The following is a 22,057-nucleotide window of genomic DNA, read 5'->3' on the forward strand; positions in this document are numbered from 1 at the left end:
CCTTTAGATTTTAGAACAGACATCATTGAAAAGCGGTGAAATTAAAGGCTTTTGTCATTTGCAGCAGTTGTAAAAGAAGAGATTTTTTTTGTCGTATATGCTGCAGTTAAATATACAATAACGGTGTTTGTGTGAAGCTTGTGTCAGTACAGTGTACACATTAGAAAGACTAGAGAAGAAAAATAATTACGCTTACTTTAAACCTGTTAAACTTGTGGAGCCACCAGTCTTCATGTCAATGAAAGCTGCCAAACCAAAATGTTATGTGCATGAGATAATTGACTGAGGATGAGGTTGGGAAAAGAGGGAAGAAGTTGAGAAAAGAGGAAGGAAGAACGAGGGACAGAAACTGATTGTACACTAATCCTAAGTAAACTATAGAGTGGGATACAGAAATAGCATCTAGGGCTGTTCGGGGAGGTAAAGCATGAGTGTTGGAGAAGTTTGCCAAAGGGTAAATTAATGTCAAAAGAGAAACACGAAAAAAAGTGTTAACTAATAATGGCCATGAAACCTGCGTTTCATGGCCATTATTATTGGTTTGCTGAAGTCATCGTTTATACCCACACCAACACCCCTCCAACTGGTGAAGTAGTTTAATTTCCTAATTAAAGGATAGAATAACCTCGACACCATTTCTGCATTGATTTGCATTACACAACGATACATACTGGCTCACATCGTCACCATGTCTGAAAATGCGTTGATGTGTCACACCTTACACCTTATTGAAGCTGAATCGTATCATTAGAAAGATACCATGACTCAAGTTTTGGAACATTCATGAAATGTTTAATCCATTCATGAAATATTGTAGAAATAAACTAAATGACCGTATAAAATACTGTAGAAAATAAATAGTAATTGCAAAGGTAACTGATGAGCTGTCTCCCTACCGCTCCTTTCCCGATTCTCAGCAAATCTTTCATAATTGTGTGTGTGTGGCGCCCTCTTGTGGTTATATTGGGATTACTGAAAGGTTAAACCGTGTTCAACTCTTGCACAGCATTTACTGATATAGGCCTTAAATGGCTATTTCAGGTAATTACATAAGGTTAGTTGTTTTTGTCTTTACTATTACACCACTCTGCTAAAGACCTATACAGTTCACTTTTAGTTAAAATACAAAGAAGATAAATATTATGTTACTATAACCTTATACATGGTCTATATGTAAATATAAAAAATATTTCAGTAATCTCAAAGCAGGAATGGTTGAATAAGACAAACTGACCCTTAAAATGACAACACAATAGAATATCGGGATGCATTGTGAATACTTTATGCAAAACGTCCACAATGTAGAACTTCAATATTCCTAAAGAAGCCAACAGCATATTTTTAAGAGATCATTTTCTACATGGTTACCGATTAATAGCAAAGAAACAATACTGGGAAGTAGTTTAGGACAGAAATAAAGACACACACACACACACACACACACACACACACACACACACACACACACACACACACACACACACACACACACACACACACACACACACACACACACACACACACAGCAGGATTGAAGCAGCAGCCTATCTAAGGTGATGCCATTATATTAAATACACAATGGCATCTTTCTTATTCAATACAATTCAACAAGGAGGGAGTAAGAGGAAATCTAAGTATAAAACGGGAGGCTCAGTTATACACGATGCATTATGTAAACAAAATAACTATCCATTCTATTTGCAAAGATGAATACAAATCCTTACGTGATTGGGCCACCATTCTGGCTCAATTATTAAATATGAGTTTACAACTTTCTAAATGAATTAGCCTATATCAAATACTGCCTCTGCTCCAAATCCCCAACAACATTGCCAACACCAAACAGCTAACAGAATAGTCGAAGCTGGTCTTATCATGGAAAATGCATTATTATCTGTGCTTGTGGAGTAGAGCTTCTGAATATATTAAATCAGAACTTTCTAAATTGGAATATTTGCTGCTGAACACGCAGCTTGCTGTGGCCTAACATTTGAGGGCAGAGGAGCGCAGCGTTTGATAAATTAGGCCCCCGCGAGGACAGCCAGTTCCCAGAGACCAGTGCAACCTTAGAACTCGCTCATCTAGGGGACTTCAAGCTTCAGTCAGGATGCTTTTCATATACACTCCGAGTCTCATACATCCTGCCGTTCTCCCTTTCATCCGAGATTATTTCTAGCACATATTCTATAACACATATTTTATATCATTATTTACATATTTTCTCTCCAGAAAAAACTATTTGACTGAAGTTGCTAATGCTGCTGCATACAGTTTCAAAACATAAACCTGTAGCCAACACTCACTTGCAGCCAACCCACTTCGCCTCAAGATATCCTCACGTTTTCCATAGAAATATAAATAGATCTATACCTTGAGCAAAAAATAATACTTTGGTGACCGAGAAAGCCACATTATCAAACCAGCTTGAGCGAGCATGATGCAAAATTAAACCATTTTAAATCATCTTCCTCCCCAAAGGAGCAGGAAAACTTAACATACGATAAGGGCAGGCGAAAACGAAACATTTTGTGAATTTTTCCCAAAAGTCAAAGTCAAATTCTGATAAATTCTTGTCCTCTTTTTAAGTTGCGCACTGGCCAATAATTGGCGTGGAGTCACCGTGGTTTCAGCAGGACTCTGTACATGGCGATACCCAGCACGGCAAACATGGCTGCGCCAACACTTGCCCGCAGCCAGAAGGTGGAGCTCTTCAGGTCCGCCTGGCTCACGTGCCTGCAGGATGGAGAGAGGAGAACACATGGACAGAGACAAAGATTAAGGAACCGATGTCGAGATAGAGGTGGGCGGGTATAGGAACGTGACATGGAGATGAAGGAGGCAAGTGATTAGAGCAGCACAAAAATCAATAGAATGAAAATTGATGTGAAACGATTGGGTGGGGAAGTAAATGTCATACAGAGAGAAAGACACCGTATGAAACAAACCATCTGGAGAGTTCAACATGACAAGTACATGAGGGACACATGATGAAGATGACAATGAAGATGATGCTGTCAAGGCACAGTGACATAAACAAAAGTGGAGAGCAAAGAACAATTTTGAATCGACGGCCATCGACGGAAACCTGTTGCACAAATCCATCATAAAAAGTTAAAAACATAGGCAAAAAGTGGGAAGAACAAATGAGCAAACATTCATTCGTTCATTAAAAAATAAACAAAAACAAGGGACTAAACAATCAAATGACAAGTTAAAATGAAGGATGAATATGGAGGGAAAGTGATGGGTGAGAGAGCACCAGAAAGACAGGTAACGCAGCTAGAACGAGAGAGAGAGAGAGAGAGAGAGAGAGAGAGAGAGAGAGAGAGAGAGAGAGAGAGAGAGAGAGAGAGAGAGAGAGAGAGAGAGAGAGAGAGAGAGAGAGAGAGAGAGAGAGAGAGAGAGAGAGAGAGAGAGAGAGAGAGAGAGAGAGAGAGAGAGAGAGAGAGAGAGAGAGAGAGAGAGAGAGAGAGAGAGAGAGAGAGAGAGAGAGAGAGAGAGAGAGAGAGAGAGAGAGAGGACCTGCTGAGCACCGCGGCGTAGAGCTTGGTCCGGACCGTCTGCAGCAGCTCAGAGTTGAGGAGGTTCTGGCACAGGCAGAAGGTGCACCTGTTGCACGTGCACATGCAGCGCAGCCGGGCGTGACTGGGGAGGGCACCAGATAGTGAGCACACCAAAGAATGCAGAGGGGGAAGAAACAAACACACACACACACACACACAGTGTGGTTATAGGAGACACCAAAACCACAACACCACAGAAGATGAAGAGGAAGAAGTAAGAAAGTAACGGTTAAGAGCACAGGTCAGCCACTGGAAGTTCAGCACCAGCACTGCCACAAAGTTACCGGAAAGGTCACAACAAGAGTTCATTGATTCACTCAAGGCACTATGTACTATTTAGCAGACGCCATCATCCAAAATAACCCTGTTTTAGCCATGTGTCATAATGTGCAGATAGGGGTCAATCCTCTGGCTCAGGGACACCCGATTGTAGACTGGACAATGGGGTTCAAACTCAGAACCTTTTGGCTGGGAGTCTGGGAGTCACACAAACACAGTAGACCAGTGTTTATCAACCTGTGATACAGGTACCACTAGAGGTACGCAATGGTACTGCAGGGGGCATGTCGGATTGTTTTCTGATAAGACACTTCTGCAATTAAAAAATATTTATACTTTTTTTGGATAATTTAAAATTAATAAATAAAAAATTTGAAACCTGATATATATATATAAAAAAAAGAAGCTTTTTGCATTTCATCATATAATTTCAATTGTAATGTTTTCTGTGGTAATGTATTAAATTGAGTTATCTAAATAATACACTGGTAACTGCTTTTGCGTGTGTGTGTGTGCGTTTGCGTGCTTGTGATTAGCCGACTAGACCGGGGATTATGGCCGAACATGGTTTCAACTTCAGCTTTGAATGCGTACGTGGGCATATGCTTATGTAGGGCTGACTGCTTCACTGTAAGAAGATCAGGGAGGAGCTCTCGGAGGGCTCAACAGTGCTGACAGATCAGAGCTCTGGCAGCCTTTACTAGACCATGTCTGACAGCGCCATGGGATTCAAGCAGAGTAGCACCTGAACTAAATGACCAATGTACTACATGAAGTGAATCCCTGTTCAAGGAACTGATATCAGACACTCATATTTCAATGACATAGTAGTGCCGACAAAACGAAAAAGGGCCAATTATGAAATCCAAAAGAAAACAGGTGTTTGAATCAGTGCAAAAGGCCCCCCCAAGGACATGTTTGTATTGGTTGACTGTTCCATATTTCATGTTAATTTACTACTTGCCTCATAGATCTCCAGATTTATGGACTTCAACTAGTAGTACCTTATAAGGTAGGACGCTGTACTAATTTACAATTTAGTCACATCGAATACATTTTGATGTTTCCATCTGAACCGTCTAATTTCAAACACAGCCTGCCTGTTTCTGTGCAGAGGTCTAGAGAGCCGCTACGTACGGGTACATGGCCACGGTGGTGAGCTTGGTGTAGATGTCCCGGCTGGGGGCTGCCGCCGCTGTGTTGCAGGTGAAGGACTGGGGCGGGGGCATCTTGTGTTTGCGGCAGAACTCCAGGGGAGTGCATCCGTACTGCTGCTTGACCTCTGGGAGGTCAGACTTGGCGGCTATCATCATGCACGGCGTCTTGCTGTCCATGAAATATTGCTGAGGGGAAGGAGATCAGAGTGTGGGCCGTCAGGGGTTAAAGGGCCCTCGGTTGGACCCCCAGGTGCGAGTGGGATTAGCTATAACAAGCTGGTGACATCACAAGTAGGACTGTCCACCTAGATGTATGATGGATAGATAATCTACTAATCCATCCTGTATACTTCATGCAGAATATATGTGTGGCAAGGTCTAGTATAAAATGCAGTGATTGTGGCGAAAACAAATAACACAGCAAATATCCTTTAAAACACTTTTTCCATCTAAAATAATTTGTAACTTATGGAAATCTCCTTATATGATCAATTTGAAGTGTTCTCAAAATCTAAGTACACAGATGGACGGTAAATGACAAAGTCAACAATCCCAACCAATCAGATTTAAGACTGAAAGCATCAGTGAAGAACGGAGGAGCATGTGATTACCTTGAAGACTTTAGCACAGTACTCAAAGGAGTAGGGGTTGCTGACATCATAGAGCAGACAGACAATGTCACATGCTAGGTCGGCATCGGACATGTAGTCGTTGTCTGGGAAGACCTCGTGCAGCTGTGCATTGTGGGAAATGGGCACAGCAAGGGTAGGACGAGGAAAGGAAGAAGAAGAGGAAATACAGATATCTAATATTCAGAAAGCTTGGGAAAAGGCACAATATCTAGGTTGGTTGATCGATCTAATACTCACAAGCAGGTATTTCTCCTGGCCGTAAACATAGGTGGTACTGATAGCGTAGAAGGACCGGTGCTCCTCTCGAATGTTCTTCTGGCTCTGAGAGAGCAAACAATAGAGTTAGCATTAAACTGAGATCAGGAAACCAAAGCATTAAAGCTTCAGAACAGGCCATCATATCGGAATTAAACTTAGTCTTAGATTTCTAAATTAATGTTGCATCGACTAGATGATGATAGATGGTAGATGGTTTGTTTCTGTCTTTTGGTAACAAATTACTGTCATCATCACAATGAGAAATAAAATAATAATGTTTGTGACAGGAGAAACCACCTTCGTCAATCCATCCATCCAATAAACAGGAGCACAACTGGTTGTGCTTGAAAAGAGAAAGACTTGTAAAGGTGGTATAGCCGCTGCCGTGGATCCCGACCCACCATGAGGTTGCGTCCCAGGAAGGCTTGGAGGAAGCCGCTCTTGCCGCTGCAGACGTCCCCGAAGACGTTACAGCGGAAGACGCTGCGCTGGGTCTGCCTCTTCTGCAGGTCGATCTTCTTGTCCCGGGTCACTGACACACACACACACACACACACACACACACACACACACACACACACACACACACACACACACACACACACACACACACACACACACACACACACACACACACACACACACACACACACACACACACACACACACGTTAGAAGAAACTACAATGTGAAACCGGCCTTAAAGTTAGCCATCACACTTGAAGGATAATGTTTTGTGATAGGCGTTATAGTAAAAATAATCTAATCAAACAATCAATAATAAGCACAATAATATAATAGTCTCCAAAATTCCCTTCATTAATCACCATCAATAAGGAAGCCATTACATACACGGGGGAATCAATGTAATGTGGAGCGACTGTTGCATAAGATGACGGATGAATTCACCTGTTATCCCTGCTGCCTGGGACTCCTGCTCGGCTACGATGGAGTAACCAAGGTAACCCAGGTACTCCAGGCACCGCTGGACGTCCAGGTAGGTGGTCAACCTGGCAACAGCACAGGAAAGAATGGATAGGTGGAAGGATGAACCAAAGAATGGAAACCACTTGTCTCTTTCTCCACACAGCTTCAAATAGTAAAACTCAAGACAAAGAAGGACTCATATCATATTGCACATTACATAGAACATTTAACAGCATGTGGTAAAATTGAGGCATGCCTGCCAACCTAACTAACCTTCCAACCTAACTAATCTTACACCTTCATACTCGTTATTCATCTGAGACCATCTCAAATTTTCAAGATGTTCTCAACGTTAGAGGACATCTTACAAAAGAATAAACAAATAAAGAATGGCATAAAAAAAGGTAAGGGTTAAACATATTGCACAGTACATAGAGCATTAAACAACAAATGTTGTTCAAATGGAGGTTTGCCCTCAAACCTAACCCATCACCCAGGCCCAATTCAAAATCCTCCGTTCATAGCTTATTCATCTCCAATGACGAGACGGTAGTGGACGATGTGCGAGGTCGGGTCCTTACGTCCACTGAGAGAGGTACCCCTGGTAGGTGATCCAGCCCTTGTCGTTGGTGCAAACCGTGTTGCTGACGTCGGCCCCCCAGGGCATGTAGGGGAACACGTCAAACAAGTCCTTCAGCTCCTCTGGAGACAGGGCACAGTCCCGGTCCTGGGAGACAGGGGGATGGTGCATGGTTGTAGTACGTTGATATTTCAAGACAAATCGTAACGGGTACATCTCTAATGTGAGTTGCAAAGCCTACACTGGTATAGCAAAGTATGAGTTTAGATCGTCTTTTGAGTGTCTATGACTGAAATCAAGTAGTCTATTGTGTACCGTTGCTTCAATTGAAATGTGAATTGTTCAGGTTATACAGTTTACCCCTACTTTAGTCCATCGCCTGAAATACTACTAAAAACAGCAAACTCTACAATTCTTAATATCAACAAATCATGGACATACATGGGCATATATTTATTGGTAAATCACCAAAGAATCAGCCAAGCTGTGTTAAAAACATAGAAAGGCAAAGCTGTGTGAATGACCCAGTCTCCAAGAACATGAGCAAGACAGGTCTATGACATCACATAAGTGTCCTTTCCAGGTTCCCTTGGTAACCTGTACGACACCAAGTTCCCCTGGCAACCACTCTGCTCACGCCTAGTAAATCGCCTCAAGTTTATTTTGAGGCGATTTACTCGGCAGCCAATGGAAGGAGCAGAGCGCTCCCTTCTTCTGTGTGTCCCCGACGTCCTTCAGCTAACCCTGACGTACCTTATCGTGCTTGTCGAAGACGCCCTGCAGGAAGAGGTAGGCGTCATGGTTGAGCTCGGTGGTGGCGTCCGGAGGGACCTTCAGCCTGGACACAGGGAGAGAGGAGCGCACAACGACATGCTGAATTTTAACTAAGAAATGTTTGGAACTCCTTTGAGATTCATGTTGAATATTTCCTATTAGTATATGCTATACGTCAACCTCCTAAGATGGCGCAATGACTATTCCCCCCTTTTTTTTTATAATTGTTAAATAGCACATTGTTTTGATTTAACTAGTGACCATACAGGTGTAGATTTCCAGGAATGGGAATATATGGCAGCCAGACACTTTACATATAGGAAACACTAACCCAATTATTCTGTCAGACCTGAAGCTTACACACACACACACACACACACACACACACACACACACACACACACACACACACACACACACACACACACACACACACACACACACACACACACACACACGCACAGAGAGAGAGAGAGAGAGAGAGAGAGAGAGAGAGGCAGGAGGGAGTAAACAGGTTGTTCAGACTGAGGTGAGAGGAGGAGAAGGTCAAACTGGGGGTTTGGAGAACGAGAGGGGGACTGACTGGGGAAAGAGGTAGTCCTGGTGCAGCTCAAGGTCGTCGTCGTAGCCGAAGCGCCGCAGCACGGTCCACGTGGTCTCGTGGCGCCCTCGCTGGATGAACAAGGTGTGGAGGAACAGGAAGCCTGGACAACATGCGCACACACATCGTTAACTCTTCATTACACAAACAAACATTAAAGGCCCCGTATTATGTTATGAGTGTGATCAGCGCTGGCACCGTATATTAAACATCTGTTAGGGACCAAAGGGGCAGGATAGTGTGCTAGTGGTGAGGGTCGTACTCTCCCCATATGCACAGCCTCATGTTGGAGCCGATATTTCATGAATCTTTTTCAAAGTTTGTTAAATTGTGGTCGATCGAAAGGTGTATTTCAATGGCTTATGCCAATATTTAGAGAGCAGGTTGGCAGATATATAATGCCGATATCATGTTGTATCATGTTTTTCGCATCCGAAATTAAACAACAATGAATAAAAATAACCAATGTGACAAAAAGTATTGCAACTTAAACGCTGCAGATATTACACTTGAACATCCCTGGTGTGGTGAGTGATAGAGTTCCATAAGGGACTTGAATACTGTTGAGCCACCTGTTATTATATATATTTTAAATACAAGGTCAGTATAATTCCATTATTCCATGCACCTTAAAGTCTAATATACATGGTTATCTCAGCCAGCCAGTTATTTTGGATTTTTGAATAAATCCAATAGTGTATGTAATTAATGAATTATTCAAATGGATTGGGTTAAGATGTAGATTCCACAATGTGAATGGTATTGAGAGAGCAAGTGATGAACCCAATGTTTCAGCTGGAATTCGAACACCGAGATAAAAAACAAAAGTGAGAATCTGAGCGCTCTAGGAAGGATATAAAAGGGAAGGGCATATACAATAACAAGGAGCTCAAAGAAGCTTAACCCTCTCTCGGACAACAAAATGAAATGCTGGTGACAACAATGTGATAAAGTAGAGATTCAGACCGCTCTCTCACTAATCTCAAAATCACAAACACACACAATGGATGATTCTCAACTGCATCCATAACTACATTCATAGACCTGTTATACATATTGATCATTCATCTCAATAGCAGCTGCCGCTACAGGGCAATGTTTATTTGAACTGAGCAATGTGAATATAGGTTGCTTTAGATAACGTGACAGTGTCCAGTTGTGTCGTAAACGTTTTTTTTGGGATACCAACTTCCTCTGAAAGAGAGGAAGACTACTTTTAGTTATCAAACAGGGAATCAACCTCAAAATTGAAAGTGCACAAAAAAACGAATGTATTAAGGACCCCAACCTTTCGCTAAGGGTGTCACTGTGTTGGTTCTTGGCTCACTATGGTCACATGGATTCCTTCAGCAAATTTCTTTCAAGCATCATCTCCACAACATTTGTTGGCTCAGTGAAAGCTCAAGCCAAGCAGATGGCCCCTCAAGCCCCTGAATCACAGATCATCTTTTAAAGGGGAGGGCGTGCAGGGCTGGCAGCTGATCAGCCAGTACCGTTCAGTGTGAGGCCGTTGTCCCGCACGCCATCGCTGACGTTCTTCCTCACCACGTTCTTCACGTCCTCCAGGGCTTGAGGGGCCAGTGGAGCGTTGAAGCACGTCCTCTGCGAACCAAGAGGAAACAAACACACACACACAAAGCATAGTGGGCAAATGTGAAACACGGTCTCAACGAGACCCTGAGGCAGTGCGCTACGTTATTTCCAACACTCTATTCATTTGGTGCTGAGAAACGGGGCCTGAGAAACCTCTCCTCTTGAGAGCCGTCGACTCACCTGGAAGAAGTTCAGCTGGTTGTCGTTGAGGATACCGTCGTTGTCCAGGTCCGACACTTTAAAGATGCGAGTCAGGGCTTTAACACACAGGGGCTTCATCTAGAAAACAGCCAGACCATCATCATTCAGCATAATTTTGATGAGTTGAATGAATACATTTATTTTTATGTCTCTTTTCATGCCTACATCTTTTCTCTCCGGGCAGTAGAGAGGGCCGGTGGGGTGGAGGACAGCCTTCTGCGCGTAGTAGAACAGCTCCGAAATGTTCTTCAGGTTCTTCGCTGAACACTGGAGGTGAAGTAGGCAAAAGAGTGTGGAGACAAATGATTAAAATATACAGTGTATGTATTGTTCGATGATGTCACACCGACATCCTGCTTTCGTACCGCTAACAAACCCACTTTATTGAGATTTAATATGGACAATTCCTGTACGTAGAGAAACAAAACGTTTAACGTTCACGTTCTACCAAAATCATGGCCCTGCTTTCTTGACTTATAACAATACCAAAAAATGTGAAATTGATGGGAGAATTACAACAAGCAGCAGAAAAGGCAGCACAGTGTGCGCAATAGCTTATGTGTGTGCATGTGCGTCAAATCCAGACAGATTAGCAGCAAGGCTCTGCCGGGGTCTAATTAGGCAGATCACAGGCTGTCAGATCACAGCTCAGAACCAGGAGGAGGAGAGAATAGGGGTTTAGGCTGACCCAGCCACCGCCCGGACAAGGACCAGTCATTTAGATATCCCCATCACTAGAGACTTGGCCTCCAATGTCTTTGGGCCCGTCACCACAAAGTGTTTTATTCGGAACAGCAGCGTCTTTTCTCAATGAGAGGAATGCAGATGCATGCGGCCGCGGTGAGAACACACGCGGCCACCAGCGCTTTGTCCTAAGGCACTCTTGTTTTTGCCGCGGGCTCCGAGTGCTTCTCGCTGTAAATATCAATGTTTTCGAAAGCCGTCAGTGTCAAAAAAACTAAAAACACCAAACGCCCCCTCAAATCCAAATTGTGAGCTCAGTTTTCCATTCCCCCCTCGACATTCACACTCCTCACTGCTATGAATTACACATGGAAAGGTTGGTTATTCAGTATTCCTCACTAATGGATAATGAGCAATTAAAGTAATGGAAGTTGAGCAGAACATTGAGCTGCCAAGCAACCACTCTACTCCAGCCTCTACTCCAACAGTGTTATTGATTTGAGATATTGCTGGTTTGACAAATATCCATACATTTAGAGCAGCAAGACCAGCTAATGTCCTCAACATTGTCTTCTCATGCTTTTCTTAAAAGCTTTTGACCTCCATTGCACTACCCTGGAAAGGCCCCTCAAGTTACAGGGAGAAGTCAGTCTTGGAAGAGCCTTGCAACAGTACATAACCATGAAAGAAACTATTTGAAATACTCCCAGGTCATGAGTTTACTGTAGCCGCCTAAAGGCTGCTGCACGCTGGCCCAAAAGTCGGACACGTTTGGGGAGACTCGGACCAGTTCGGGAACAAATCTTTTCTGTGTGTTCAGCTGTGTTGGAAGCTTTTGGAACCGCTCAGACGGTGTCCAGTCTGCTTAAACACTCAAGGTCTGAGAGCGTTGGCATCTGAGAATCTGAGTCTCTGACTAGACTAACGCCACCCGATGTTAAGGAGACTTATTGAATCTCGCGCAAGCGCAGAACGTACATGCTACTGTGTGACTGATAGTAGTCTTCCCGGGGTGTTTCAATGCAACTCTTCTGCCGAACGGGTCAGACGACAGGCAACGGAGTGGTCAGATAAAGGGGCTGTTGGTTTGAGTCTGGGCGGTGTGTAGGCCCCTTAAAGCAGAACCTCCAGGATGTAGAGGGGGACAGCGTACCTCCACGCAGGTCTCGATGTCGCTGTACTGGTTCATGATGGGCAGGATCGTCTCCATGCTGCTGTGCTCGACGAGGTCCGACTTATTGCCCACCAGGATCAGAGGAACCCTGCACGCACACACACACAAAGAAATGTATGCTTTCTTATATCATTAATATTATGATAAAATGATGTAGTTTGAAATTACAAACAATCAATGTTATGTCAATTGACCCAAAGACAAGTATGTTTGTTCCAGTAGCACCAAATTTAATTTGATCATATGATGATCCTTAGAGCCAGTGAACCCATAAATACTTTTTTTGTTTGAAACGTACTCATTGGTCTTATATGATAATCAAAATAGTAAAATATGCCATTTAACACCGTAACTGAAATAGGTCCGTAATTTGGAGAAAAAAAAAAGAGGCAAATCCTTTGTTTTTGCCAATCTCCCCAAAACAATCTGTGAACATTCCACTCTGCTTTGAACGCAGGTGGCGCTCTCTTCATGACATCTGAGTACCTCTAGATGAGGTTACTAGTGCCAACTGGTGCACAGCTTGTGTGGATGGGGAAGCTCTCTCTGAGCTGCTATATATTTGATGTATGATTGAGGGTTGGGCTTCCCGGACACCTTTAGTATAACGCTACGGTGTGTGGCGGATTTCATTTGCCACACACCGTACAGTTACACAACTACGGTACTAAAGAAGCATCACAGTTACACAACTACAATACTAAAGAAGTCTCATAAAGCGGGTGTGTGTCGTTACCATGGGGACAACAAACCTCTCTCCTTCCTAAACATTTTTTTTAAATGACATAGTGTTACCCCTAACCCAACCCTCACCCTAATTCCATCAGAAACCATGAAATCACTGGCTCCTCAACAATTACTGTGGTAATACCACATGAACTACGTCAATTAAGAAGGGACAACACAAAATAAACTACACTATGAAAGGAGTACAATATCCATGCAGATGATTGTGGGTTCACTTCCAGACAAACAATAACATTGATGAAAGGCAGTATTAAAATGTACAAATCTAAAATAAACACAGCCAACAAACTTAAGCGACCCTAAAATAAGAAAACGTACCTGTTGTCCTTGTCTGTATTATCAGTTATGAGTGGAATCCAGTGACTGGTCACCTGCACAAATAAAAAAATATGATACCATCAATAATAGCAGTATAAACAAATAAATAAAACAAGGAGAGAATAGCTCACCTTCTCAATTGATTTCTTGTTGTTCACAGCGTAGACGATGCATATGACATTGGCCTGTTGAGGAGTAGATAGATAGATAGATAGATAGATAGATAGAGAGATAGAGATAGATCGATAGATCGATAGATCGATAGATAGATATACTTTATTGATCCCCAGGGGAAATTCAAAGTCACACTAGCTTGAACCCGTCTCAGACACACACCAGACACATACAACATAAACAAGATGATAAAAAAATATATATATCCAAATGGATAATATGGACGATAAAAGGTATGCTAAGGTTCTCTTGGAGAATGTTTATCATGAATGATGGTAGTGCAAATAACTAGGCACAGAAGTGCAGGGATAATATCTAGCACAATGAGAAAATGCATGAGGTTATTTAACCCAACCCGCCCTGAATGGCACGTCACTGGGCAACAAACCCACCTTAGAGATCTCCTGGAACAGCTGCTCGTCTGTCTGTTCTGCCTCTGTGGAGAGACGACAAACCCAATCAACACCACACAACTCCACCAGCTCTTCCACATCCATAACCTCCTCTGCTAAATCTTACTCAGAATAACCCTGTGAAACACTTCATCCCTCCATACCTGAGTAGTCTACTATGTGGGTAGGAACCCTCTCTGGGGTCACATCCGCAGGTATGGTGATCTCTTCAGCTCGGTAGGGAACCTACAAGGATTATATCAATATCAAACCTCTTGTAGTCAACAAGAGCACATCACAAAATACAAGTGTACCTCTCAGGAAGACTACCTATCAGGACTGATATGTTACCTATTGCATAATCAGTTCTACATTGAAGGACAGTCATTTATTTACAGTAGTTTTGACTACAGGATTACAAATCTTCATCCATACCACTTCCGGGAACTCCTCGCTGACTAGGGACATGATGAGAGAGGTTTTCCCCACCTTGGCTGAAAAAAGAGGAAGACACAGAAAAAGAGAGGATGTGTGAGTGTGTAAGAGAGGCGTAGACTGAAAAGTATTCTCTTTGATTTGTAGAACATGCTGCATCGATAATCCTCTGCTTAGCTATCAACATCTGGCTGTGATGAGGATGTTAAAAGTCAATAGTGAACTATTTGAGTAACCATACTAAAGTACATTTCTTTCTAATTAGGTTTCTTTATTATGTTTATTAACACCTAGACAAATTCCTTATACGTGTTCAACTTGCTTGGCAATGAAGTCAATTCGGATCGGATTCTGATATACCAGGTAAGAAGAGAAGGTGTATCAAATACAATACCTGCTAAAGTACTCTGTTAATCAAGGTTCAGGAGTCCTTTCAATATCAGTGTCCCGAATCAGGACACTGTGTGTTAATACGATTGAGCTCTGATGCAATGGTAGTCGCATTAGCACAAATAGCATTAAATGCTGTAAAATATGTACTTACATTCTCCCACCAATAATATCCTCACATCTTTCCGCATCTTCTCTGACGTTGACCCTCAGCCGTGTGAATCCTTTTATAATTCACATGAATGCTGAGCTGCAGATGAAGGGACGGTGCGCTTGCTATCTACGGCCTCGCTCGCTACATAAACGATATCCTTCTCCGATACTGCGTCTTAAGCTCAACAATACTAAGGTGGTACGTTACAAAACCTTAGGATATTACAGATGTCACCAATCTCGAGAACGTGTGTCCTGGTCCACAGTATCACCACACACACGGATAAGTCAGCAGCTAGCTGCTGTGCCCTATTTTGATTCTGCACACAAACGGGCCTGCTGTTCCGAGGTCACAGCGGCAGGCGGCGCTAGCAGTCCATGAAACCACGCCCCTTCGACCGAGTACAACATGCATGCATTATAAATGCGCGTCACAATAAATGGAGATACTACAATTAACAGATGTTTTATTATTAATTTTTTTTTTTATGTTTTATTACATTTTGTTGCTGAAATCCTCCTTCAATCCACCCATCCGTTCGGATCAGGTTAATCCTCAATAGTATGATCCCAATCCTACTAAATCCTGCATCGGTCCGCGGTCCGTGCGCGCCTTTCCTGCCCAATGCAAGTGATGCCTCCCCCAAAATATGAATGAATGATTGAATATGAAATATCATATGGTTAGGAGTCAGAAATAATTAGTATATGTATATGAGATGTAGCATATCTGTTGCATGGATTTAGGATTTAGACCTTAGAAATAGATATACGATTTAGCATTTCGATTTAGGATTTTGATTTGGATGCACGATTTAGAAATGAAATCTAGATTTAGCTTGCGTGCTTCACCTGGAACAGGTGAATCACGTTTTTGAGTATCAAAAGTAAAAAAAAGATACCTGAAGCGACCTTCACTTTTTTAAAGTGTTTGCTGCCCGAAGCCGGCCATGAATATAATAGCATATACCATGTAACCCAAACATTATCAAAATAAGCCTTGTAAGTCCTATGCTCTATATTCTATAAAGTAATGATGTATTTTATCCGAACAATACCATCATTATTGCTATTTGTTGCAAAGATTTGAATTTTTGGTGCTGTTTGTTGTTGTTGATTAATTGTGCAGCTCGCCTGCCGGGCCGCGGGCCACTAACGGGAAACGCCCCCTAGGCTTGATCTGGGTCGGAGCGATGCAGCCAACCGGTCTAGTAGGCTATGGGTAATTCAGTGTGATTTGGACAGTTTTTGGTATTTGCGCTTTCTCTAATCATTCTCGCCATTAACCCCAAAAATGTATTTAAAACATAATACATTTATGTGATTCTTAGCTAACTATGAGAAGGAAAGGTTAGATCATATTCCTATGTAGCATACCATTGGTAATGGTAAAAAAATTGTAATGTTTGGGATAAAAATTGACTATTTTATGGTTAATTAAGCATGGCACGCACGAAACACGGGCTATGAGTCTTGGGTGTGATACTATCCACTATCTCCCTGTAACAGCACCCCCCATTCTTTAATCATTCCAATTTGTTCCTGATGTTTTGTTATTTTGCTTTTCTCTCTTTTGCTGTCTCCCTGAATCTATTATCCTTGCTGCCATATTTCCCCCTGATGGTTTAATCAGTTTGTAAAGAGTGGATTAAGAGGTCTCTGTGTTCAACTTTACACATGATGTCTATCAACCTGTCTGTGTTTATTTTGTGATAACCACTACACCAAAACAATTTTGGTGATTTCTGTTTGTTATAAGACTTGTTTCATTATCTCTGCCATTATGGTTTGTTTCATATCAATGTCCACCTTAAAGCACCTGCAGAATAACCTACATATCATTACTACATGACTGTCTCTGCATCACAAAACACTAATATATGGGTTCTCTATTACGAAGCCTTTTAAAACCCAATGTCCCTAAACTATGCAGTCCCATACGTGAAATTACAAATCCTACAATGGCGAAGGCATACAATTAATGGTTTTACTCATAAATGTAGTCACAAATTAGGCAATCCAAAATGACAGGATTGCATTAGGTTTACATGGAGACCACCTATGGCGGGATAGGAATCCAGCTGATATCCCACAGCTCTCTCCCCTGAGACACTAGCACTGCTTTGGTCGGAGGTTATGATGGACATTACATTTCACATGACGTTGTTACGTTTCCTACTTACAAATATAAGGTTTCCATTGAGACCAGCCCAGCTGGACCTGAACCCAAGTCTCCAGAGCTCAATACCAACAGTCAGGGGGAGCGTTAACGCGTAATGGGCCCCAGGACTAAGGTCCTTAAGGGCCCATATTAAACTTACCGCAGGCCAGCTTACCTAGCGGGCTGCACCTTGCCAATAATACAAGTCAGTGGTTTGAGCCTCAATTTACAGAAAGGCAAATAACTAACCCTTGGTAAATGTAAAATAATGCACCGAAGCACACATACAAGTGAACAGCCAATAGCAAATCCTCATAACCAAAATGACATAAGGCTCAACCATGATAGAAACAAAAACTAGCAGGGCTATAATGGAACCACAGATTAACAACACAGAATCACTCGAGAATATGGCTCTTTGAACAACACAAAAATGGTGACGCATCAAACTAATTGTCAAAGTGATTAAAATATAAATTAGTGTAATTTAATATAATTGTTATCATTTACAATGAAAAACAGTAAAAAGGATGAAGGGCACCCAAGGTGACAGCCTTTATGACCTATGCCCAGGGGCCACCCTTTACGCTCTCTTCTGTAAACCGACCAATCGAGTCCCACTTCCTGCTGCTGTGTGTCACTTCCTTCTTCTCCTCCAATTTGCTTCATCTGGAGGAAGAAAGACAGACAGACAACAATAGACCACATTTAGTACCCCCTCTCTGTCTCTGACTCTCCTTATCTCATACAGTATGTATATATGTTGTATCTATAAAGAGGATGGATTCTGGATGACCATGAGGAGAGCAGAGGCACCCACTGGAGTAGTCCTGTAGAGTCATGGGTGTGGAGATGACCTCTCGGAGGGCCTCTAGCCACTCCCCCTGGTCCTGCTCTTGTTCACACATGAAGATGAACTGCCTCCCAGGGGTCGTCATGGCGATGCCCCAGTTCCACTTGCCCTGGCGCCTCCCCGCCGGGCTCTGCCCGTCGACCGAGTAGCCATGGCTCTCCGTCCCGAGGAAGACGGCCCCCAGCTCGGTGGCATCCTGGTGGGGAACAGAGTGGATATGTGCATGTGTCTACTTGAATCAGTAAGCACAGCAAGTAGCACACACACACACACACACGCACACACACACAAACGTTAATACAAATGGGAATGTTATTGTTTGTTTCTGTTTTTATAGTCAAGTTACCATTGGAGTTTTAAAGTACAGAAGCTTTCTGTCTTGTAAACTTAATGTGAACCACCTCTTCTTGAATGGCTCCCACTGCTGCCATATGGGACAAAGGCACGCACACACACACACACACACACACACACACACACACACACACACACACACACACACACACACACACACACACACACACACACACACACACACACACACACACACACACACACACACACAAACAGGCAGAAGGGATCATGCTTTAGTATATGTCAACTGAATATTTGTATTGATCAATTTTGGAAGTGCTTTGTGAACCACTAACCAAGGGACCTGTTTTTTCCATGTAGCCTTCTTTCACGCAGCACCTGCTAATCAGAGGTATTAACTGCAAAGGGAGACAAAAGGGGAACCGATTAATAGACCATAGTACTTCATTATGCAAGTTTAAGTGTTTTATAAGAAGTTCAACAGCATTCACCTTTACATTTGGAATATTTTGCCTAAGTGTTTAGATGGGAGGAGAGAGATAATGTCTATAAAACAACTACTATCTACTTTAACTGCATCGATCATTGACACAACCTGCCCTCATTTGAATTCCAGGATGTAACACTGCAACATATGGAGATTTCCAAAGGGACTTTCCTTGGCCTACTCCATTTGTTGTTGTGTTATCCTCATCATTCAATAGGCTATAGCACTATAATTTGAATGATTAATTGATATTACAAATTATTGTGAAACAAGTGAAAAGCAGACTGATCTTTACATTTATATGACCGGTAGGATAATAGTTTGTATAGAGGCAAAGCATGCTGGAAGTGGATGGAAAATTGTAATCACATAGACTGCAACGCAACAGCTTTCAGGTCTTTCACAACGTTCTCCATTATCAAATATAATTTTAAACTGCTGAATGCTCACCACATTGTCTTGAGCAGCTGGGTGTTTCCTCTTGAGGTATGCCAACTTAGTCGCCCGAATAGCATTGAACCAGGTAACAATTACCTAAAAATAATGTACCAGTTGAGTTTGCAGGATATTTGAATTTAGTTAGTATTTGACATCTGATTATGATATGCAATTCATTGCATGTCTAGTAAAAATGTATATTATCAACAATATATTTTTTTAATCTTTATAAACTCTAAACTAATGCCGTTATTCAGGAGAGCCTAATAGCTACAGGATGTATTTTATGAAACAGGCCAAATCTTGGCCTGTTTTACAGACATGACAGTAGGGAGGTTATAGCACCTTATATAGCATCATTACTGGATCAGCTGACTCCTACACTTACTCTGGCCATGAACCATAGCCTAGATTAGTCCTCCCTGCACAATTTAAACGATGCACAGTTTTCTATGGTACATATGTGGACAAGACCTCACCTGTCCACTCTCATGGTAAACAAACAAATTCCTGGTGCGTTCCTCCTGCTGGTAGGAGATCTGCAGGCCGTGAGCGTGGCCCATCTTCTCGGGCTGGAAAACTGCGTTCAGGTCCTTCATGTAGATCACACGTTTGGGAACCTTGGACTGAGCGGTGGTGGTGGGCAGGGAGTCAGTGATGCACAATACTCTTGGCTTTGTAGTTCAGCCAGATATCCATCAAATGGTTCATAAAAAGTACCCACGTCTTCTCTGACAAAGTATCTGAGTGTGAACTCTCTCTGGCAGAGCAGGAAGGTCCTCTTGAGAAACGCCTTTTTGTTCTTGCCCTTCTTCCATAGAGCTGCCTCCAATATGTCTGGGTTACAGCAGATCCATGTTGTCTATTAAAGATACCTGATCTAACCATGCATACTACACACTAAGGATGGGGTTCACACTTAGGCATTAGTAAGTGCATTAGTAATGTAATGGAGGTTTTGGTTTGTTAATACTTTCTTGTTCATCATCATTTGTTGTTGTTCATACCTGAGTTATAGTCACGCCGAACGTTTTCCCCTGTGAATTCTCTTCTCTCGTATTTTGCACGGATCCATTGATCCCTAAGAACACTAAAAAGAGGCATACAATTTTCAGTCAATGTTCTAAGAAGTAACCATCCCAGAGCTTGAACTCATTTTTAAATCTTTTTTGGACGTTAAATATGTTGAACATCATGGGTAGCCACCATTTATAAATATATTTTGATACATGCAGTTCTACATGCACATACAATATTTATAAATGGTTCTGGGCCACTAGAATCTGTTCCTCATACAGGGCTCTTTCCCCGCACTCTTTCTGTTTAGTCTTTTTCACATCACAAATGTTTACCAAAATCGTCACTCACACACAATCTTTCTGTTGTGGCTGATAGAAAAAAGCAGGGATGCATTTCTCAAACACAGAATTGGAGGAAGTGTTGCCCTTTTCTCTCATGAACTGAAACAAAAAGAGATTACAGCATGGTCAATGTCTATTTTTTTTTATATATTGTTTGGTTTGTAGTCAGTTTGGAAGCAATGTGTGAATATAGTGAAGAATTTATTGATTTGTGAGGAAATTGTAGTTCAGCTGATGATTCATTAATTTGTCTACTAGGCCAGTCTAAATGCAGGTAGGCTAACAGAAATCATCCAATATATTTTAGGTAATTGGTCCAATAACCAAAAACGTGCACAAAGTTAATAATACCACCTATATACCACTAACTAGTTTGTTTATAATAAGATATAATAGCCTGAGAACCAAAAAAACATAAAATGATTTGAACACAACAAAGGCTAAAAGGCAAGACATGGTGGAGTAATGGGTTAGTATGTTGAGTATGTTTTTGCTTGTGTTCTATCCCTGATAATCACCTATGATCACTCATTCATTTCATGCATTAATTCCTTATTGTGAGTTCATTATAGTCCTCGCTTTACCTCAACAAGAGAGTCTTCCCAGTAATCCAGGCGTATGGACTTGACTCTGCTGACAGCCGGTAAGTCCCGGTGTGTTCCAGAACAGTTCAGACACACGAAAATACCAAGGACGTATGAGGCCCAGTCCGGATCTATCAAATAATTGATATATTAACTCGGTGAGACCGAAGACAACATAGACTGGAAATTATACAGTAAATGTTGTCTTAATTGCCATAATTTACAATAGGAAGGTACCTTTATCAAAATAGTATCTATATGGCACTTCATTTATTTTCCTAGGTATATGTAGAGTTTTACATTATATTTGAACTTGTGAATGTTGCGTGCCGTGTACAGACGATCAAGAGGAACATACAAAGAAAGTATCTACTTACACTTCCCTCTGTGCAAAATGTGAAAAAGTACCTTTGATGTGTTATAAATCCGATAAAAACCACACATGAATGTTTTGAAAATATTCTACCATCTCTTACACAGAATATCCCAAATATGTGTGTGCACTCACCTGGGGCTCCGCAATCAGCACACAAGTGATTTCCTGGCTGTTTCATCAAATCAAGCAAGATCTTCTTATTTCTTTCCGGATTTGCCATAGGTCACAGGTTGATGCTATTGAAATGGCTATTAAGTCCCACCTAAGAGGCTACAGTGTAACAAGTAGTCCATATTTGCACAAAGGTTAAAATAACTACCTTCCTTTCAGTGGGCCAAGAGATTTAGAATTTCCTCTTAGCGCCAAAAACCGACACGGTTTATTGTTCTCCCAGGCAACACAGTAACTGAAATAACAGAAACAGGAAGTCAGATCAGTTTCTATTCATATT

The 22,057-nt window shown here is 42.0% G+C and overlaps 2 protein-coding genes across 4 annotated transcripts; both read right to left on the bottom strand.

Moving 5' to 3' along the window:
* Positions 1–752: 752 nt before the first annotated feature.
* rhot1b (ras homolog family member T1) lies at positions 753–15,385 on the bottom strand. Of its 2 annotated transcripts, XM_056585747.1 has the most exons (20): positions 15,033–15,385; positions 14,489–14,547; positions 14,218–14,299; positions 14,054–14,097; positions 13,619–13,672; positions 13,488–13,540; positions 12,402–12,510; positions 10,730–10,831; positions 10,544–10,642; positions 10,264–10,372; positions 8,753–8,873; positions 8,149–8,233; positions 7,397–7,542; positions 6,798–6,898; positions 6,291–6,421; positions 5,869–5,952; positions 5,611–5,733; positions 4,980–5,185; positions 3,523–3,645; positions 753–2,733 (listed from the first exon to the last, which is right to left on the bottom strand). In XM_056585747.1, exons 1-20 carry the CDS (start codon positions 15,067–15,069, stop codon positions 2,616–2,618), a joined length of 1,986 nt encoding a protein of 661 aa, XP_056441722.1. In that variant the 5' UTR covers positions 15,070–15,385; the 3' UTR covers positions 753–2,615. The 2 variants fall into 2 exon arrangements, with proteins under 2 accessions (XP_056441722.1, XP_056441723.1); XM_056585748.1 differs by lacking the exon at positions 3,523–3,645 and having other exon boundaries at positions 754–2,733; positions 15,033–15,384.
* A 1,254-nt stretch (positions 15,386–16,639) lies between these two features.
* On the bottom strand, positions 16,640–22,012 carry adap2 (ArfGAP with dual PH domains 2). 2 transcript variants are annotated; one of them, XM_056585733.1, is made up of 11 exons: positions 21,608–21,722; positions 21,231–21,361; positions 20,654–20,745; positions 20,293–20,375; positions 20,010–20,122; positions 19,765–19,911; positions 19,298–19,381; positions 18,696–18,758; positions 18,392–18,469; positions 18,013–18,241; positions 16,640–17,861 (listed from the first exon to the last, which is right to left on the bottom strand). In XM_056585733.1, exons 1-11 carry the CDS (start codon positions 21,672–21,674, stop codon positions 17,830–17,832), a joined length of 1,119 nt encoding a protein of 372 aa, XP_056441708.1. In that variant the 5' UTR covers positions 21,675–21,722; the 3' UTR covers positions 16,640–17,829. The 2 variants fall into 2 exon arrangements, with proteins under 2 accessions (XP_056441708.1, XP_056441707.1); XM_056585732.1 differs by lacking the exon at positions 21,608–21,722 and adding an exon at positions 21,739–22,012 and having other exon boundaries at positions 16,641–17,861.
* Between the last annotated feature and the right edge of the window lie 45 nt (positions 22,013–22,057).

Source organism: Gadus chalcogrammus, chromosome 3 (assembly GCF_026213295.1).
Source record: "Gadus chalcogrammus isolate NIFS_2021 chromosome 3, NIFS_Gcha_1.0, whole genome shotgun sequence".
In the NCBI taxonomy this organism is placed as follows: Eukaryota; Metazoa; Chordata; class Actinopteri; order Gadiformes; family Gadidae; genus Gadus; species Gadus chalcogrammus.